Source organism: Pongo abelii, chromosome 10 (assembly GCF_028885655.2).
Source record: "Pongo abelii isolate AG06213 chromosome 10, NHGRI_mPonAbe1-v2.0_pri, whole genome shotgun sequence".
In the NCBI taxonomy this organism is placed as follows: domain Eukaryota; kingdom Metazoa; phylum Chordata; class Mammalia; order Primates; family Hominidae; genus Pongo; species Pongo abelii.
In genome coordinates this window covers 45,405,798-45,426,805 of record NC_071995.2, presented here as the reverse complement: position 1 = coordinate 45,426,805, position 21,008 = coordinate 45,405,798, and the positions used below count along the sequence as shown (strand labels likewise).

Here is a 21,008-nt window from a genome sequence, read left to right as displayed (position 1 = left end):
CTCAATAAGAGTCATTTGCATAATATTTTAGGGTGATTTAGCCATGCGCAGCTACATGTGGCTGATTTAGCTATGCTGGGCTTGGTGGTCATAAGAATAGCCCTGGTTCTGACCGACACATCCTATATCTGTCTGTCCAATGACCCTAACCCTTGCTTGGGCACTTAACTGTTTGTCAGACTTGGACCAATCACCTTACTGTGTGCCAGCATCATGCTAAGCTCCAGGAATTTGAAGATGAATCCAGCCTGTCGCCCCTTGGAAAGTCAGGTCTGAGACTTGGAAGTAGGTGTCTGTTTGGTGGGGATCACCCAAAGATCAGCCCGTGGGTGTCCCTAATTTGGACAAAGAACCCTCCAAACTGGACCCATCTTGGTATGCCTGCCTGCATGACCTATTTTTTAAGCTGCAAACAGCTAGCATTACCTGTTCTCAACATCTGGCATTACCTACCTGCTTAGTCACCTTCCCTCAGGCTTCAAACAGCTGTAGGGCCCCACCTCCTATCCATCTAGGGTCCCTCCCTCCCCTTTTTCTTCCTGAAAGGATCTGGAGACACCAGCTCCACAAGTCCTGGTGTCTTTAAAAGGATCAGCTTGAGGAATAAGGCTCATTTGAGAGCTGTGACATTCATCTGACTCTAGTGAAAGTCCAACAGCCACTCCCTTTTTGGCCTCCAACTGGGCACCATGAGGGCCTGCATCTCCCTGGTATTGGCCGTTCTGTTCGGCCTGGCCTGGGCTGGTAAGTCACTATCTGGCGGGCATGGGATTGCTGGTGGGGCGGGATCTTGCAGAGAGTTGGAGAACTTGGTAGAGGGCAGGGCCGTGGGACAAGGGAGGGTGAGCTCTGTCCTAAACCCGCAGAGCACTTTTGGGTTGTCCTTGTCTGAGGGTGCAGGCGTTGTTCCCAGAATGGACTGGACTATGTGGAGAGAGTTGCAGGGCTGATGGTCTGATTTCATGGAAGTCCCTTCTTGACATCTTGGAGGATCAGCCCCAAACATCCCTTAGTCCAGCCTGACTTTTGATCTCCCCAGTATTTTGTTGTTTGGGGCCACTGTAAGGTATAAAGCTAGGGCTGGGGTCCACGGGGTCTGAGTGGCCTGGCTGCCCTTGGTCACTCCTTCCACTGCCTGGTGACAGGTGAGGTTGTCTAGGGTGTGATCTTTCTTTGGGTACAGCCTTAGGAGGTGGGCAGGCTTAGGAGGAAACTGAAAGGACCCTTGACCAGGAGGTGGGCCATGTCCTATCTGGGGCTGTACAGGGGTCAGAGGAATGGATCTCTGTTGCAGTGTTAGGAGAATTAAAGAATACAGAAGGGACCTGGCCCACAGTTATGAGAGGTCCAGGGGATGGGACTGGCAGAGGAACAGGACTATGTTCCTGTTTAGTAACTGTGCAAAATGCTGGTGCTGATGTGTTAATTGGTAGCTAGTGGGTGGGTGGGAAGGAGTGCCAAGGGAGGGGCTGAGCTGAAGAGTGTGGGGAGAATCCTCCTCTGCCCACAGGAGAAAGAATCCTTCCACTGGGTTGCTCCTGTGTAGGACTGTGGAAAGGATTAAATGAAATAATGTATGAGAAGCACCTGGTGCAAAGTGAGATCTCAGTGAATTGGAAATTCGCTATGATTATGACTATAAATATTCTTGGGAGAAACTTCCACTTGGGGTCATTTCCAACTGGGTTGTGGAAAGGAGACCCTTACGGGATTTCTAAATTGAAAACCCCTGGAAGAGGAAGTTGTGCCTCCCAACCATGGATGACATAGTGCACCTTACCAGAAACCAGCTCTGCCTGGGCCCTAGTGGGTGGAGAGGCAGTGGGAGAGCATGAAGGTAGGCCTGGGAACCACCAGCCTCAGCCCTGTTGGTGGGGAGGAAGGTGGAACCTGGGGGCTTAATGTGTTGGGGTGGCCAGCGGGCTTGGCATATTCCAGCCTTAGGGAAGGAGAGCAACCCTGGATATTTGGTTCCTGGGGGGACATCCCTGAGGGCAGAGGTAGCAGTGGCTTTAGAAGTGCAGGTGGAGCTCTTGCTGCTGGGTCAGAGGGCAGTATCTGCTTCGGCTGTGGGATCGATGCGGAAGTGAGGTCAAGTGTGTGAGGCTTCCTAAGGTGGCAGGGAAGAGGCTCTGCACTTGTTGATACTATCCCAACATCTCAGAACTGAGAGGCAAGAATATGAATCTCATGGGGAATCATTGACAGCCTCAGGTCCTCCTTTATGAGCTGGATGTCTGTGGAGAACCTTGGTTGATTTTTTTTGGTTGTGAATGGAGGCAGGAAGCTAGTCCAAGGGGTGAGGCTTCTTGGTTGACTAGGTCTCCATGGAAACAGCATCTGGGGCCTTCTGAGAGGTACAGATATGTAGGATGTCCCAGTCATCAGAGGGGCTGAGCGCCAGTGTACAGGGACACTGTGTCCACCCAGGCTTGGGAGCAAGCTTTCTTGATGGCCAGTATGGATAGGGAGTGGCTGTTCTGGCATATTGAAGTCTTAGAAAGTACAGAGAAATTGAGCATTTCATGGGGGAATGGAGGGAGAATCTGAACCCGAGAGAGGAAAGGCTCAGATGAAGAAAGGCAGAGAGTCAGAGAGGTGAGGCAGAGAAACAAGGGGCACAGGTTACTACAGCAGTGATTCAGGCACCTGGCTTGGGGAGCAAGGCTTACTCAGAGTGTTGGTGTTAATGGTGCAGTGTGGGGATGCTGGAGTGAGTTGTTAGGGTGACTAGTTACTCATCAGAGTGTCCCCAGAACGTCACAGCAAAGTGCCTATGAGGAAAAGTTCCTCCCACCCCTGCCCTCCACTGTCAAATCCCAAGGTCACCTTGAAGCAGACTAAGTGCACAGAGAAATGTGAGAAAGTGCTGGCATGGGGCTCTTGCTGGAGACAAAGTTCTTGAGCAGAGATGAAAAAGCCCACTTAGCTTGGGCCAGTGGGGGTGCTCTCCTGCACGTCCAGCTGACTGCTCGCTTGCAACCCTTCTCAACTGGTGCCAGCTGCTGGAATGAAGTGAATTGTTTCCCTGGACTCTGCTGATTTGACCCATTAAAAACATTGTCCTGATTTGCCTGAATTCTCTCCCTTTGGATTCTGGGTGTACTGCCAGGCTGACTGAGCAGGGAGCTGATGGGCTGAAAATTTCTCCTTAAGATCTCTGCATTCAGGCTCCAAGGGAGCATCATTTAACATTCAAGAGGAGTTCCTGCGGGCTTGAAGGAACAAGTGGCCTTGGGCCTGGTCTCTTTTAGGGACTGGAAACCTGCCTTCCTGGCCACCTTGGAGGCCTGACAATGCGAAGTTGTCTGAGGACCCGGGTTAACCTTGACCCAATGCCTCTCTGATGTAAAGAATACAGACCTGTAGTGATGAAGTCAGCCAGGAAACCAGCAACACAGATGTGCTGACAACCCAGCCCAAGGGATGGCCCTGTTGAAACCCTGGGAGAGTGCCAGCTAGTTGAAGTGTGTCGACAAGGCCACCACACAGGGAAGACTGCTCCAGCCAGTCTGAACACTCGTCACTTGGAAGATGAGCAGGAAATATTGCCACCGTTTATTTACCTAACAAATACTTCTGTGGTACTACTATGTGTCACTTGCTGTCCTAAGTGCTTTACACATATTAACTCATTTAATTCTTATAAATATTCTATGAGACAGGCTCCATTATCATCCCACTTTTACAGATAAGAAAACTGAGGCACAGAAGTTCAAATAACTTGCCCAAGATCACATAGCTAGAAAGCAGTAGAACCAGAATTCCAGCCTCAAGCAGTTTGGCACCAGAGTCTAGGTTCTTAACCTCTCTGCTGAACTGTCCCTCATTAGACACAGTATCAACCCTAATCCCAGAATCTAATACTAGGGACTGGTAACTAAACCCAACCTCTAATATTTAAGCTCTAACCCACTTCAGGCTTAAATTAAGATACTATACCTGTATTGAATCATAACCAGAACCAAGCCCCCAAACAAAACAGGGATTATTCATCTTTTTCTCATCCTGACACATTCCTCAACCCCGAATGTCATCTTAAGTCTATTCCTATTCCTTACCCAAATATCAATACAAAGTTGTTAACTTATCAACTAATTTAACTCAAGCCCAAATCCTAACTGTAGTTCTTAACCTAAATAACCCCAACGCTGGTCCAAATTAGGTTTCAGTTTCCTCACTGATACAAATTCTGATGCCGATGGTAACTGTGACTCTGATCTTGACGTTCTCTGTAACCCACAGTATGACCTCTGAACCCAGCGTTCGTGAAATCCAAACCTCAGGAATCTCAAATCAACAAAGACTCTGTTATCACCCTTAAAGCCCAGAGTGGATAGTGGGTTTCCACTGTTCCTTCAAAATGTCTTGTCTTATGCCCCTTGCGACCAAAAGCTTGCTTCTGCAAACCATTTGGCTGCAGTGGGGGATGTGGTCTGTGGTTACACAATAGAATGCTATGCCAGAGCCCAATTCTCACCCGCACCCGCCTCATTCCCCACCCTGAGCATAAATTCATCTGAATGTACTCCAAAGACGGGAAAGAACAGAAAGATGTGACACAGGGGGAAAGAGTGTGCAGAGAAGACCAGAAGGGGAGAGAAGAGCAAAGAAGCAAAGAACATAACAGGGATGGGATAAGAGCCAGGGGAGGGTCAGGGGCAGGGGACATCCCTGGGGCAGTATGACATGACAGGTGAAGGGGGCCTGTGGGCTACACCCAGTTCACAGACCTCTTTCTTTGGTGTGCTTAAAGTGTTACAAGGTTGGAAAATTTCACATAAAAATGAAGATTTATCTTAATAAAAAAGGGGAGGCTCTGGCAACACTGAGCCCACATCCCAACATGGCAACAATCGGCTAGAGCTGAGCATCAGCTGCAAATTTCAGATGGAGCATTGCTCTCGTTTGTCACGGTCTCCATTTCTTCCTACTGCCTCATACCCTGCTTCTTTACTTGTTTATGTTATGGTCCTAACTCAAATAGGCATTTGGGTTTGTGATCCTGGTCTCTTTGACGAGCCTTGAAATATTTGGTGGGTGTTGGGTGGTGGGGAGGAGGCTTATGCTGTGCATGGGAGGCTGTGGATGTTCTTCTCCTTTGCAGAGAGTAATGCCCTTCCCTGCCGGGTACACTCCTGCCCTGGTCTGTGAACCCTCCTGCAGGAGGCACCTTGGGGAGAACAGGGTCTCCATAGAGCTGAGTTTGTGACCTTTACTGCCCATAGGAAAAATGGAATCCTGTGCATCTCGATGTAATGAGAAATTTAACCGGGATGCTGCCTGCCAGTGTGACCGCCGGTGTCTCCGGCATGGGAACTGCTGTGAAGACTATGAACATCTGTGTACTGGTGAGCCTCCTTGTGAGACGAAGGCACGTCCAGCCTGTCTAAGGGGCCACTGACCTGGGTGTCCAGCAGGCCAGAGCAGTGTTCAGGACTGACAGGGGCTCTAAGGGTCTGGACAGAAAGCACTGAGGGACAGAGGCAGGGTCAGAAATTTGGCCACCACTTTTCTCAGGTTTTCTAGGATGCCCCCAACTTAAAATACAGTAGATGTCATTTACCTAGAATTTCTGTCTGAACTATCAGTATTAACAATATCTTGAAAGTTTAAGTACCAAATTCTAAAAAAGGGTAAAATGATAAAAATAATATTTTAGTATGTATGACATCATTAATTGTTATTCAACACTTTAAATCACAAAAATGTAAAAATGGTAGCAAACTCTCACAACTTGTGTACTGCCAGGAAGACTGCACGGTGTCACAGTGACGGACATGATTCATACCACTCTTCCTCTAGTGAAGGGACCACGTGGCGCAACTTCTCCATACCATCATTTCCAGCCTACCAATTAGAACAGGACATGCACCACCTTTAACTGCATAGTTTTAAATGAATACTTGAAAAAAATCTTGTATGAATAATCAACTTGTTTAGGTGCTTCCAATGTTGTCAACTCCCAGATTAATGATCTTCTGCTTTGTGACACAAAGCCTTGCTGTCAAGCCATGCACTCTGACTCCCAGTTTTGAAAACATGGTCACTGAAGCCACGTTAGGTAATGGCCATCAATTTCACTGCATAATCATTGCACAGGTTGTGCATTGCACAGGTTGTGCATTGCACAAGAGAACCTAGTTAAGCAGCAAGCTGGACCAAAATCCAGTCTGTATCCTTCTCATCAGGTTTTGTGCCCTGGTGAAGAGTTGTGTCTGCTGAGAGAAAGGAGTGCTGTTTTCTGAATTTGCCCAAAGGTGGTGGCCAGTTAAGCACCCACAGAGCTGCTTCCACTCATATGGAAGCTTTTTTTTCAATTTATACAAAAACACCATATGTATTAGTCCATTTTCATACTGCTACGAAGAAATACCCAAGACTGGCTAATTTATAAAGAAAAAGAGGTTTAATAGACTCACAGTTCCACATGGCTGGGGAGGCCGCACAATCATGGCGGAAGGCAAAGGAGGCGCAAAGACACATCTTACATGGTGGCAGGCAAAGTGCGGGGGAACTGCCCTTTATAAAACCATAAGATATCGTGAGACTTATTCACTATCACAAGAACAGCACAGGAAAAACCTGACCCTATGATTCAATTACCTCTCACCAGGTCCCTCCCATGACACGTGGGAATTATGTGAGCTACCATTCAAGATGAGATTTGAGGAGGGAAACAGCCAAACCATATCACCATATAAGCATATGTATTATACATCAGCACCACATATATATTAGCACACACACATACACCTCCTTCCCCAGGCAGGGAGACCCAGGCCGAGATCAGCCGGAATCAGAGCCTATGCCTTTTCTCCTGTCCTTGTGTCCCCACTTTTTCTTACCATTCAGAAAACACAGGAAGGCTTGTTCACCTTGGACCATCAGGCTGGCATTCAAGATAAAGGCAATACCCAGCGTACTAGCCATTTCATCTTCAAGTTTCTGATTTGCAACCCCTTTCCAATAGAAAAACATATTGGAAATGATGGTTAGGATTCCAGCTCAGCACACAAAATTTTGTTTGGCATAAAATGTGGCTGAATTCAGAACTCTATGGATTGCCAGCACTTAGAACACAGCCTGACACATAGTAAGTGATCAGAAGATGTTTGTTGACTGAAGAATAACCTGACTGGTAGTTCTGATGGTAATAACTTTCCAGCAAACTCACTAGTAGATTCTGAATCACTTTGTAACAGTACTGTTTGTTGGGTGTGTGGAGGGGGAGCTGGGGGGATTATTCCACTGTGTGATGAGAGAGGAACTCAAAGTCCCCAGGAACATTTCTCCCTGCTGCATCACCCCCAACCTCAAATCCACCCTTCTCCACCCAGAGCTGAGCTACAGTCACTCAACTTGCAGGTGAAGGGAAAGGGGCAGCAATAGGAATATGCTTTTCTGAACATGCCTTTTCCCTAGACGCGGTCTTTGTGGCCATTTCCAAGTGGGGCAAAGAAAGAAGGGAAGTTGGAATCTCAGGAAACAGCTCTTATTCCTTGAGGCCCTGAGAATTTACCCTGAACTCTGATGAGAAGTTTTTCTAGGTTCAGGATGTTCCTAAGTGAGGGCTTTGTCATTAGGACAGCATCAAGGCTCTATTGATCTGTCAACTTTTGTTAAATCAGAGTTTTCATCACCAAAATCAGAGTTTTCAATCCAGATGTGTCACCTGGGGAAATTATTTTCCTTCTTTATAGGTTTTCTATAATGTGTCTTCCATTGGAAACATCTTCCATTTTCTGTTTTCATCCGCATTATTTGGTGCCTGTCCATTGGACCCCAGTCCCTGTTCAGAATTTGCTTCCAGTGCCCTTGCTTGTCCCCTGAGGCTGGGGAAGCAGAGAACCAGAAACCAAGCAGCAGGGGAATTCTCAGGTTGTTGGTGACTTTATTTTTCTATCTACCTGCAGAGGACCACAAAGAGTCAGAGCCATTGCCACAGCCGGAGGAAGAGACAGAAGAGGCCCTCGCCAGCAGTGAGCCTGCTTCCCCAAAGGGGGGCCCTCAAGATAAAGCAAGAGGGACATGAGGGTGACAAGGAGGGGCGGCCATGGCAGTGGCACCAGGCCCAGGCCTCAGCCAGATGAGAGAGGCTTGTTGGATTCTGGGAACCTGGGCAGGAAGAAGCCTGGGGGGCTCAGCCAGCCGGGGGTCCATGGGAGGAGGGTAGCTAGGAAAGAGAGCCTGAGGCCTGGAGAGGGAAGTGGAAGAGATTTTATTTTTAGAATGAGAAGATTAGAAAAACAGCAGGCCAGAAAGTAAAGTTGGGCATCAGAAAGGACTTCCTGACTGTGAAGGGTGTGCACGAATTAGGTTTGTTTGTTTTCCTTCCCTGGAGATCTTTACTGGGCAGAGTGAAGAGAGCCAGGCTAGGGAGGGACAGCCTGTGGGGCATTCAGAGCGACCTCTAGAGGTCAGCCCGGGACACACCACCCCTCTCTTGTCAGACTTGTACTCGGCACCCACCTCTTGCGAGGGCCGCTGCTACGAAGCCTTTGACAAGCACCACCAATGTCACTGCAATGCCCGCTGCCAAGAGTTTGGAAACTGCTGCAAGGATTTTGAGAGCCTGTGTAGTGGCCATGGTTAGTCTTCTGCTCCCTTAGCTAAGCTGCAGAGACAGAAGGGCTTTAGAGCAGGTTCTCAACACGTGGTCCCTGGACAAGCAGCTTCAGCAATGTCTGAGAACTTGTTAGAAACACAAACTCTGGGGCTTCACTCCGGGCCTACTTAATTAGAAACTCTAGGGGTGGGACTCACTGTCCTGTTCTACCAGGGCCTCCAGGTGGTTCTGATGCATGCTCAAGTGTGAGACCCCTTCTAGGGGGAAGGGGCGGGGGACATCCTGTGGGCAATGCCGTGTGGTGATTTTACAGGTCCTTTAGGCTCTAGACCCCTGTCCACCACTAGGGTGTCCAACTGTGGCCCCCCTCCCTCCATGCCAGCTTCTTGAAGGTGCCCAGGAGGGGATGCACACAGATAATTTTCTGCCCGCCCCCCTTTCCCTCTGGCTCTGAAGCCATCCCTCTCCCACTTCCTCCCAGAGGGCTTCTCCCACAGCAGTGATGCCATAACCAAAGAGGAGATTCAAAGCATCTCTGAGAAGATCTACAGGGCAGACACCAACAAGGCCCAGAAGGAAGACATCATTCTCAATAGCCAAAACTGCATCTCCCCGTCAGAGACCAGAGACCAAGTGGATCGCTGCCCAAAGCCGTGAGTTCCCACAATTCCTCTTTCTACCCCCCAAATCTTGCCCCTATCCTTGCTTCTTTTGATGCCTCAGCTCTTTTATCCTCAAGTCAGGCAGGATCAAAGGGAGAGCAGAAAAAAAATAGGTCTCCAGAGACAAAGCCATCTTGAGGGACTGTGGATATCCAGTTGGGAGGGTTTCTGTGATTGGCCAGGCTGAGGATAGAACAGCTCTTCCAAAACATGAGGTGGAAGAAAAGTGACCTGATGTGTGGCTTTCAAGAGTACCCGAAGTGCCCCCTCGGCTCCTGAACCCAGCCCTCGCCTGTCTGCTCCTGGCCTGTCTAGAAGTCTCTGGAGGGGTCACTGCCCTGTGTTTGGGGCTCTCAGTGGGTTCCCCTCTGCCTCCCCCAGACTCTTCACTTATGTCAATGAGAAGCTGTTCTCCAAGCCCACCTATGCAGCCTTCATCAACCTCCTCAACAACTACCAGAGGGCGACAGGCCACGGGGAGCACTTCAGTGCCCAGGAGCTGGCCGAGCAGGATGCCTTCCTCAGAGAGATCATGAAGACAGCAGTCATGAAGGAGCTCTACAGCTTCCTCCATCACCAGAGTGAGTGAGCACCCCCAGGCCCCAGGGCGCATGAGTCTGTCTGAGGGAAGCCAGGTGGGCGGGGGAGGGGAAGGTTAGGAGGGCAGGTGAGGAGGCGGTGGGGACTCTGTGGAGGTCAGTGTACATCTGGGAGGGATGAGGGATGAGGCCAGGGGGAAGCCAAGGAGAGGTTAGGAACCCAACCAGGAGCTGGCACATCCTCTGGCTGGCTGGCTGGCTTGGAAATCAACCCACCTTTGACTTCATGTTAACTGCCTCATGCACGCCCACCCTCTACTACAGTCTCAGGGTTCTCTGCCGGGTGTGAGCCTCCCCTCACATCCCACCCCCACCCAGGGCACGTCTCAGCCACCTCCGCGATCCTGGAGTCAGCACCATGTTTCAGACAGGTAGAGTCGCTGACCCTACTCCCTCCTCCTGCACTAAAGTCCAGGAATTGGGTTGGCTGAGTCTACCTTTTGGCTGGGGAAACAACATCAGAAAATCAACAAAGGTTCAGAGAGGGAAGTCCTATCGGGAAGAGTTGTGGTTGGAAAGCCTCCAGATAGAGATACATTTGAGTCAGACCAAAAAAGATTTTGGCCGCAGGACTTCTTGGCATGGAGTTGTTTGTTACTGTCCTGCAGATTCCTTTCCCAAACTCCAGGCAGCTGGGCTTTGTCTCAGGGGTGGCTCTGTCCGGGTCTTCCCTCGTTGTCCCTGAGAGTGCCTTGGCTCAGAGCTGCTGCCTTCCTTAAGAGTTGGTGACACTGTTTTTAGGTAAAGTGACAGCGACACAGGAGTGACTCTATGAAGAAGTTGCAATCCTGTGCTGCCCCCTGGCGTTCTCTTCATAGTAAACACACAAGAGAATCTTGGAGGTCTAGACTGAGCAAGGGCTTTTCAAATGAGAGAAACGGAGGCCAGACAGGCTAGACTTATCTGAGGCCACAAATGAGTTGGAAGCGGAGCTGGGGCTGGAACTCAGGGTTCCGATGCCAAGGTCAGGCTGTCCCGTTACTTACTCTCTCCTCACCTCTCTCCTTGTCCAAATCCCACTTATCCTTAAAGTTCTATGATAGTTCATATCCCACCGCATTTGTGAAGGCTGCACCTGCCCCAGCTCACTCTGGCTTTTGGCACCTCTGCAGAGTTTGGAGTGTGGTCCACAATAGCCTTGGGCCAGAGAGACTTGGTTTAAATCTTGGCTCTGCCACTTGCTAGTGACTTGACCCTGGGCAATTTATTTGACCTCTCTGGGACTTCCCTTTGAAATGGCGTTTTTGAGGATGACTGCTTATAAAGCACCTAGTAGAAAGCCTGGCACTCAGTCCTTGCTCAGTAAGGGGAGCTATTCAGTGTGTGAAACCATTCTCTGTTATTTCATGTATGTTTAGTCTTGTTTTCCAAATGTGTTTTAAGTCCTTGAAAGGAAGGAATATGTCTGGTATTCCTTTTGTATTCACCATATAAAATTGTGGGCAGTAAACAGTCAATCTTTGATGTTTCCCTCATTGAAATCTCCAGCCCTGAACTTTCCCAAGGGCCTTTTCAACATCTCCACTTAGCTATCTAACCGATATTCTACAGAACTTAGTGTAGAAAGAATTTTTGGTTCCCATCAAAAATACCTGCTCCTCTCTGGGTCTTCCCCATTTCATAAATGGCAACATAACCCATCCGGTTGCTCAGGCCAAAAGCCTAGTAGTTAGATTTAATTGTTCTCTTTACCTCAAAGTTCCCTACTCCCATCTCCTCCATCAGTAATGTAATGTCCATCACTCCCACTTCAAAATATGTCCTGGGCCTACTGCTTCTTTCTCCTCCTCCGGAGTTAACACCACCATCTAAGCCCCATCAACTTCTTACGTGGACAAAGCATGAGCCTCAAAACTGGTCTCTCTGCTTCCACTCATACCACCCCATTGCCTTTTTAACATACACAGCCAGGGTGATCTTTTAAAAGCTCCTATCATATAATTCCCCTGCTTAAAATCCTTCAGTGGCTCTGCACTACCAAGAAGCTATAGAGTTGTTAAAGAGATTGGTTTCTGGAGCTAGACTGAGCGGACTCAAGTGCTGTCTCTACCTTTCAGTAACTGTGATCTTGCATGAGTTTTATACTTTGTCTCAGTTTCTTCATTTCTAAGTTGGGGATAATTAGTACCAAGCTTATGCGAAGATTCAAAACAAGGATTCAGTGTTACATTGGAAGCACTTAAAATGGCAGGCACTAGGTGGACAGAAAGCAATTAGTAAATCTAAAACATTTTTTGTTTTATTTCTATTTGCCTGAGATCTGACCTTCTTGCCATGGCTTGAAGGATCTGACCCTTGGCTGCTTCTCAAACCTCCTCTCCTACCACTCTCCCCTCCTGCTCCAGCCTCACTGACTTCTTTTAGTTCTTTGAATGGCAAACTCAAGTCTGCCTGGAGCCTTTGCTCTTGCAGTTCCCTCTACATGGAAGAATCTTCCCCACAGATCTTTGTGTAGCCAGTTCCTTATCCTTCAGCATTCTGATCAGTGCTACCTTCTCACAGAGGCCTTTCTGATCTTCCTTTCTAGAAGACCCCCCCCACCTCATGTGCCAGCCCTTTCCCATCATTACAGGCTACTCTGCTTCATATCACTGATCTGAAATCATATTTCTTATTGTTTACTTATTATTTGACTCCTCCACTGGAATGTAATATAGATAGAGACCATGTCCTTGCTATTCCCAGCTGAATCCTCAGCCATTAGATCTGGATCTGGCACAAAATAGGCATCCCACAGATAATCATTGAATAAACAGCCGAACACATTTGTTGATTGAACACACGTGTTTCTTGACGTGTGGGAGCAAGTAGCTCTTCAGGTCTCTGTTTAGCGCTCCCAGGATCTGGCCCTGCCTCCCCTCTCCAAAACCCTTTGCGTTCATCTCTGCAGATCGCTATGGCTCAGAACAAGAGTTCGTCGATGACTTGAAGAACATGTGGTTTGGGCTCTATTCAAGAGGCAATGAAGAGGGGGACTCGAGTGGCTTTGAACATGTCTTCTCAGGTGGGAGCACTTTTCTTGGAAAGAAAGAGTTGGAGGGATGAAGAGGAATGGCTTTGCTCAGGAGCAGGGCAGCCCTGGGTGTGGATTAATCAGCAGTCCAGCCAACTAGCAGGGAGGGACCCATGCACTCTCCCCTGCCCATATGGCCGGGGGAGGGGGGGGTGTCTGAGGAGCCATTCTGAGAAACAGTCTTTTCTGGAGTACCTACGGGGGAAAGAAGACCAGATGCTGGGGCTCCCAAGGGGGTACATCTAGGACAAGACATGCGTCTGGGAGCAAGTTTGCCTACCTGTGAACAGTCCTTTGCTTCCAGTGCCTGGCCAGCTGCTTCCCAAGAGGGCCATGGTTCCCCCCTGTTCTACCCCATAAAACTCCCACCAAGCCTGGCTTGCTGCTGGAGTAATGGCTGAGAGAGGTCATCAGGATCACCAGAAGGAAGGATTCTCCCAAGGGCTTGAGCCAGAAGGGGGGCCTTCCTGAGGTGAGAGATAGGACTGTGAGAGACTCTGGGGACTCACAGCAAGGAGCCAAGCAGCTAGAAGTCAGAGACTGGAGAAGGGGGAAGGCTTGATGGGGTGGAGAAAGGGGATTGGAGGGGAGGGTGGGGAAGGAGCCCAGATTATCCATCTTGGACTCTTTATTATAGGTGAGGTCAAAAAAGGCAAGGTTACCGGCTTCCATAACTGGATCCGCTTCTACCTGGAGGAGAAGGAGGGTCTGGTTGACTATTACAGTCACATCTACGATGGGCCTGTGAGTACACGGGCTGGAAAAGCCTTGTCAGCGCCCAGATATCCTGCTGCTCTCACTCTGCATTCCAAACTGTCGACTTGTCTCTCAGCCTGACTCTCAGGGGGCAGCCCCAGGTGATTGTGACTATCACGTCCTCACCTGCTGGACAGCCACTTTAGCCAGCCAGGACACTGGAATTCCCTTCCAAACAGTGAAGGCTCTAGAAATGCAGGGGACAGGAGGCAGGAGGCACCATATCGGGGTGGGAGCCTGGGGCCTGGAGAGGATTCTCAGAGGGAAGAACAAAGATATGCAATTACTCCCTGCCTCAGTTTCCTTAGAATGTGGCTGAAAGTTTCAGCCTGGCTAGTCTGAGCTAAACTTCATACACTTTATAAGACAGAAACCTTTGCTGCCCGGTACCAGGAAATAATTTGGGGGCAGTAAATGATCCTTCTCTTCCATGTGTGAGGGCCACTGGGAACAGTGATGTCCTTGATATCCAGAGATGGATCCTATGGATAGTGATTTTGGCCTTTCTGGTAGATGTACACTGGCAGCTCCAGGCAGAGGGTCTGGGTGGGCTCAGACACCTTAGCAAGGCAGACTGCCTCCTCTATTTAAAGAATCCAGTCTCCCTGGAAGGTTCACAAAGGCCCCTAATGGACCCTCAATAAATACCGTCTGACTGTTGCCATTGGGCACCTGTTCTACTCCACTCTGTGGCACTCACCAGACCCCCTTTTCTGCCCTTCCCTCCACAGTGGGATTCTTACCCCGATGTGCTGGCAATGCAGTTCAACTGGGACGGCTACTATAAGGAAGTGGGCTCCGCTTTCATCGGCAGCAGCCCTGAGTTTGAGTTTGCACTCTACTCCCTGTGCTTCATCGCCAGGCCAGGCAAAGTGTAAGAATGGGGACAGCCAGGCCTGGGGGGCAGACTGGGGCTGCAGGCTGTCCTCAGCCATCAGAGAGTCAAGAGACCTGGACTCTGCCACAAAGAGGCTGAGAGGGCTTGGACAAATCTGTGCTTTGGGCCTCAGTTCTCTTGCTTGAACAATTAAGTTTTTGGATTGGTTTGGTGGCTGCCAAACTTCATCTTAGCAGCAAAACTATCTCCCCTCATTCCCCCAAAGTGAAATCTTATGTAGGACCTTAATATATGAAATAGAAATGGAGTTGTCCTAGAGCTCTCAGCATCTTTATTTGTCCCCTGAGGCTACTTAGGGGAACCTAGAGCTCCAGAAAGTACCATTAGGAACCACTGGGCCTCAAGTTCTCTAACATTCGGACACGTTGAGTTCTCCCACTTCTGAAACCTTAAGCAAACGTTTAATTTCTGAGGATTTCACCTCCAGAATCTGGGATTTTGGAATATTGCTCTGGGAAAGATGAGGAACAGCATTCTTTAAGAAGAGAAGAAATAAGGCAAAGATTTTGAAATGGCTCCTTGCACATGGGGAGCTGGAAGCAGCTGCTGAAGAAAGCAGTGCCAGCTCTGTCTTTAAGGCTGTTTAAGCAGAATGGAGCCCTTCTGCTTCGGTTGGGCTTGATCCTTCCAGCCCAGGGAGAGGCAGGGTGAAGTGGGGAGCCCCTCTGATTTCAGGTTCTTCCCCCACAGGTGCCAGTTAAGCCTGGGAGGATATCCCTTAGCCGTCCGGACATATACCTGGGACAAGTCCACCTATGGGAATGGCAAGAAGTACATCGCCACAGCCTACATAGTGTCTTCCACCTAATCAACTTCGAGCCAGAAAGGGGCATGAGGGCTCTTGCGAGACTGAAGTGCTATCTTCTCTGGACTAGAGAGAAGAGGGAGAGGACTGGAAGGGATCACCAAATCTCAAAGCAATGAGAAGCATTCCTAAATCCCAAAGTGCCCACATGGGAAAGAGATAAAATGTACAAATTAGAAAAATGTGGATAAACAGTCAAACCTTTATCCTCTAGAATTCTGGCAATGTTGACTAAGAAACAGAGTCCAGGCAGAGAAGGTAGGAGCCCTCCATAGCTCTCTGCCCTGATGTGTAGGGGAACTAGGAAGAAGTCCTTTGACCTCACCAGGCCTCATGCTTCCCTTTAATGTAAAGGGAAGGGGTTTGCCCACTTTCCTCTTTTTGGGGTTGGTGAGAGGGCAAACCCTGATATTTTTACTGTGAAGGTGTTTTCAATTGTTCTTAGGAAGAACAGCTGATATAAATTCAAGATTACTATAATGGCTGTTATTATACACAGCTCTGTAAACTACCACTCAGCCCTGTGTTGGGGTCCTCAAAGAAGTAAGGCCACAGTAATCAAGCAAGGGCCTTTGGTTTTTTCCAGAGTTAGATCCTCTCAGAACAGAGTCTGGGAGAACTCCAATGCTGAATGGAGAAGGGTAATAGGTTGGTGCAGTGAATGGGCTGGAGGTGGGGTGGCCTTCTCCAGGCCTGAGTGTTTTTGTGTCCAGCTCAGTATCTGCATCAAGAAGTTTCCCACTTGTGGATGTTTAGTGCAGCCACAGACTTGTATTTTGATCCCCAATTTTTTTTGAAAGAGTTCTCCTCATAGGAGGATGATTCAGCATCAGAAGAAGAAGGAACCCATAGCTTGGTGTCATTAACATAATTATTTTAAGGCTTATCCAGCAGCCATAATTTGAATAACTCTACGAGACCAGAGAGACTGTAGTTCCCTATTTTAACCTCAATTATGCATTTGTCCCCCAACCCCACTGAGAACTAAATGCTGTACCACAGAGCTGGGTGTGAACTGTGGTTTAGAAGGTTCAAGTTTCCAATTAAAGTCATTGAAGAAAACTTGAAATGAGCATCTTCTTTGTATATGGCCTCCCTCCAATGTCTGTCTCCCTGCCTTTTCCCTGGAGCAGGGCTGGCAGTGATACTTTTGCTCTAGAGTCTTTTCAGAATGGCTTGAAGAATGTGGTATCTGGATGAAGTCTCTGTTGACTCACTACATCTCTCTAGCCAAGAGGGGAAGAGAATTCTGTAATATGAAGAGTGGAAGGATCATTGCATACAGATAGTGAGGCAGCGGGGCGGGGGTGGTAAATGGAGATTGGTGGTCCCCATCCCCCCAATAACCAGTCCCCTTGATCAAATACACAGGAGTATAAGGACATTTCTGGATATAGCTTCTGTGGTTGCAGAGGTTGACCACACTGGGGGAAGAGGAGATGCTAAAGAGATACAGAAAGACTTCTTATCTGTAAACAGATTACTCAAGCCACAATGCTAGAAAACGGTCAGGTATGAAGAGATACCTCGGGCAAGTTTATAGACTGCAGATAGATGAAACAGGGCCTTGTCCTGCCCTTTCCCAGAGATGTTCACGGTCAATAGGCAAGACAGTGAGTCAGTAGAGCACAGGGGTAACAGGTACAGGCTCTGAAGTCATGTTGCCCAGGTACCTAGCCAGGCTCTGTTGCTTACTGGCCATATGAGCAAATTTCTTAATTATTCAGATTGTTTCCTCACCAGTCAAATGGGGATAATATTACCATTGTTGTGAGATAAGGAATGTGAAATAACATGCTAGTCTTTCTTATAGTAATTATTGTCTCACTTATTTTACAGATTTAATTTTATACTGGGAGAGGCAATTTACTATCCCTGCTATCAGCCTTAACCTTCAACTACTGGTGCCCAGTACTTGTGCTCTTCATAGGCCTCTTCAGAGGTCTTCCAGGTAGTCCAGTAGGAGACAGAAAGACAGAAATGCAGGAGAGAGTACTGTATTCCAGGGTCTGGGCCTTAGCTTTGCAGGAGAGAAAGGTAAGAACTAACATTTGTTAAGCTGTTAGTTACCATGTCCCAAGCTGTGCTAAGTAGTCCTTTTATATTCATTTTCTCACTCTGGTGGGTATTTTTATCTTCACCATTTTAATTTTACCTAGACAACTGAGGCTCAGATTAAGCCACATTCTTAGTCAGTAGCAGAATCAGGACTGCAAAATTCGACCCTTTTCCTCATGTTGTAGTGAGCCTGGATTTCTAGTAGTATCTACTCACTTATTCATTCATTATTTTTTAAAGAATATTTATTAAGACCCCTGACAGAGGCTGCTGGTTACCCCTCAGTATCTGCTCTCCTCTTCTTCCTTATTCACGGAAGTCTCAGTTTTTAGGTACACAAATGACTGTCAAGAGGACGGACTCTTGACCTCCCTTGCAACCAGAAGTAGGCGTGTGTCTATGTCCTCCCCAATGGCATGGAAAGGAAGTATTCTTAATGGGCAGGGGGTACCGTTATTCCCACTCTTGCCCTTTTCTGCTGACTGGATTTCAGACAAGATCGTGGGAGCTTGAGCAGCCAGCTTGAACCATGAATGAAAGCCATGTGCTGAAGACCACAGAGCAGCCAGGAAGGAGCCTGGGTCTCACACCGAAACTGTCACACTAATCCTGGATTGCTTATATTCAGTCTTACATGAAAGAAAAATAATCTTTCATGTTGAAGCCACTCTTATTTTGGGCTTTCTGTCACATGCAACCAAACTTAACATAGTATCTCCATAACAGGAAGTCCCAAGGCTCATTTTCTTCCTAAAGTTACTTAGCTAATACTTCCTTTCTTAAGATTTACATTAACTGTCAGACTCTAACTATTTGAAAGATCCCAATAATTGTTTTGGATATTAAAATTAATAGCATTTACAATCATTAATTGCAGTATTTTATTGTTGCGATAATAAACACTCCTGTTTATTTCCACTGACCATTACAATTGCAACACATAAAACACATAAAGAGGTTTGTCTCTTTGAAAATAACTCTTCAGGTATTAATGATAAGTTCAACTGAGATGACTGGAGTAAAGGAATAAAACAGACATAAAAGAATGGCAATATTTACACATTTTGTTGAAATCCATTTAAAGATAACTACCAATAGAAGTGGGAAGGTCTGCATGGAATCTAGGAAAGAACTTAAGGTGGCCTAGGTCTGAGCTCACAGGAGAGAAGGCTGCCATTGCAGGCACAGGTTTTGTGGGACAGCAGGAGCCTCAGAATAAGGTGATGATGACCATCAAAACCATTTGATTAACTTTTCTCACTTTGACTCTATATTCACTAAGCTACTTCTGATTATTATGTGGTTTGTGAGAGAAAAAGAGAGAGAAAAGAGGGGTCACCTAAGGGTCTATGAGGTTTTACCAGAGCAGCCAGCTAGCCCCCTTATCTCTCTTCTCAATCAACTCTGCTAGAATTAACAAAACAAATGTGGTTGCTTTTTTTAAAAACACCAGTAAATCAATATTTGCTTTTAAATACTTAATAAAAAAATTCTTAAAAGTCAGTTCTCTATCTCCCTAATACAACCAAAGAATCATTTCATTAGTAAATATTTTGTTGTACACTTAATGATTTGACTACTATGATTTAAAAAAAAAAGATACCAATAATTAAGCAATGGGAAGGATGTGCTAATGATATGACCTTGTAAGACAGCACCCCAGCCTAGTTCTTCATTGATCAGCGCCTGGGTTAGTGGCTTCCAGCTTCAAATGCACAGCTGTATCCTAGGCTTTAAAAAATTCTGATTGGCTTCACTCAAGACTAGTTACATCCGAATCTCGGGGATAGGACACAGAAATCAGTATATATATATACATATACATATATACATACATACACATATATATACATATACATATATACACATATATACATATACATATATACACATATATACATATACATATATACACATATATACATACATACACACATATGTACATATATACACATAAATACATATATACACATATATACACATATATATACTGTGTATATATATACTGTGTGTGTATATATACACACACACACACGTGTATATGTATACACTTCCTAAGTGATTCCAAAGTTCAGTCAAGACTGAGAACCACTGATCTGGATTTTGAGGATATTTGAGGTTACAGTCCTGTTTTAAATGGAAAGTTTCATTTGTTTGTGTTTCCTTTTGTAGACTTCTGCAATTATTTTTGTTTTGCTTTCGTTTAAGAGTTGTCATTGCAACGAAGACTCCCTCACACGGGAAGCAGAAGCAAAAAGTGTTAAAAGTTTCGTTCTTTTTTCTCTGTAAGCCAGAGCATATCTAAAGACAGATTGTAACATTGGCACATGTCAAAGAAAGACTCAGAGATAGATTCACTTAGAAAAGGAGTTTACTTGCAAAAGATGCGAGGAGTTGGACGGAAGGACTAGTTTGCCAAATACCAGTACTTAAAGGGAAAAAAAATCCCCTAAAATTACCAGGATTACCAGTTGACAGTAGTCTGTTCATGGTGGAAAAACAGTAACTTTCTCACATGGTTATTATACTCACAAAGGTCAGACAAATTAATGTCACAAAGGTCAGACATTAGCAAGGTAAATATTAGAGATTAAACTGTTTGAAGGCAATCCAAGGAAATATTCAAGGTTTTATTGTTTTGGAGATCAGAAAATCAGGATGATCCTGCAGTTTTTGGGTTATCTCCTATTAAGTTTAGTCATATTGGAAGCAGGCAGAAGGCTCAAATATTGCTTTTACATACCCTCAAGCCACCAAGCTGGTTCCATCCTGAGAAGGAAGTCACGAAGTTGACTTCCTGCGCGCGCTCAAGCCCAGGCTAAAGGGGGCGGGGCGAGGCCGCGGGGGCTTGTGGGGAAGTGCAGGAGGCGGGGCTTTGCGTGAGTCGCTACCGGGCTCGGCGTGAGTCGCTGTGGGGCTGAGGGGGTGGCAGTGCGGCGGGTTACGGCCTGGTCAGGTGAGCGGGCGTTGCGGTTCTCGCTGCCCGGAGCAGCGTAGGAGATCCTTGGGGTGGCCGGTGGGAGGAGGGGTAGTGGTTATGGGTACCGGTGAGGCGGGGCGGGTTAGGGCTGGCGGTGGAGGCGCGCGTTGAGGCGGCGCGTCGGTGTCCAGGGTAGCGGCGTTCCGGGGCGCGCGTTCCCGGAGGGGCTCGCCCCCGCAACCCGGGCCTGCGCGCTCTGCTTTGCAGGCGGATCCTCCACCCTGCTGCGGTTTGCGGTGCTCGGGAAGGCAGAGCCGCCCTCCCGCAAAGACCGCGGTGGGGCCCGCCCCCTTGCGGCGTGGGTGTGCGGTGTTCGCCGGGACAGCGAGTGTGAAAGTGATACCCCCAGCGCTGGAAGTTTCTGATTCTTGGCTCGCACCCCTGCCCCATCGCAGGGTCCCTGGGAGAGTTTTTGGGCCTGCTCGAGCAGCAGCGGTGATGGGTGAAATGGAAAAGCATCTAACCCGCGTCAGCATCTCACTGACTTGTTGCTCTTTTATTCATTTATTTGAGTTCCCAACAAAGTGTTGTACTAGTTTTGTTTTTGAATGAGTTGTGCATATATGGTCAAACATGGACACTGCCTGAAAGAAGCTTAAACCTAATTTAGTTGTTGAGGCTATGAGTCAGAAGACCTATCTGCATCTGCAACTGTCCCTTCTTAGTGA

The 21,008-nt window shown here is 47.4% G+C and overlaps 2 protein-coding genes across 3 annotated transcripts in view; both read left to right on the top strand.

Moving 5' to 3' along the window:
• Positions 1-571: 571 nt before the first annotated feature.
• Positions 572-15,379, top strand: ENDOU (endonuclease, poly(U) specific). The gene is made up of 10 exons (XM_002823143.3): positions 572-744; positions 5,229-5,351; positions 7,917-7,982; positions 8,454-8,591; positions 9,051-9,222; positions 9,613-9,812; positions 12,721-12,834; positions 13,481-13,587; positions 14,331-14,473; positions 15,188-15,379. The coding sequence occupies exons 1-10, from the start codon at positions 690-692 to the stop codon at positions 15,303-15,305; spliced, it is 1,236 nt and encodes a 411-aa protein (XP_002823189.1). The 5' UTR covers positions 572-689; the 3' UTR covers positions 15,306-15,379.
• Positions 15,380-20,181: 4,802 nt separating this feature from the next.
• The window catches only part of RPAP3 (RNA polymerase II associated protein 3), a 42,513-nt gene continuing 41,686 nt past the window's right edge, over positions 20,182-21,008 (top strand). The window contains exon 1 of one of the 2 annotated variants that reach the window (XM_024257397.3): positions 20,182-20,316. The gene's annotated coding sequence lies outside the window, so the exon portion shown is untranslated. The remainder of the gene's footprint in view (positions 20,317-21,008) is intronic. The other variant, XM_063712138.1, reaches the window with a different exon arrangement.

What these genes read in the sequence shown, in the direction of transcription:
- ENDOU (XM_002823143.3), top strand. Translation starts at nt 690, where the DNA reads ATGAGGGCCTGCATCTCCCTGGTATTGGCCGTTCTGTTCGGCCTGGCC. An exon ending in GTCACATCTACGATGGGCCT is followed by an intron (nt 13,588 to 14,330) that starts GTGAGTACACGG and finishes TTCCCTCCACAG; the next exon opens with TGGGATTCTTACCCCGATGT. An exon ending in ATCGCCAGGCCAGGCAAAGT is followed by an intron (nt 14,474 to 15,187) that starts GTAAGAATGGGG and finishes CTTCCCCCACAG; the next exon opens with GTGCCAGTTAAGCCTGGGAG.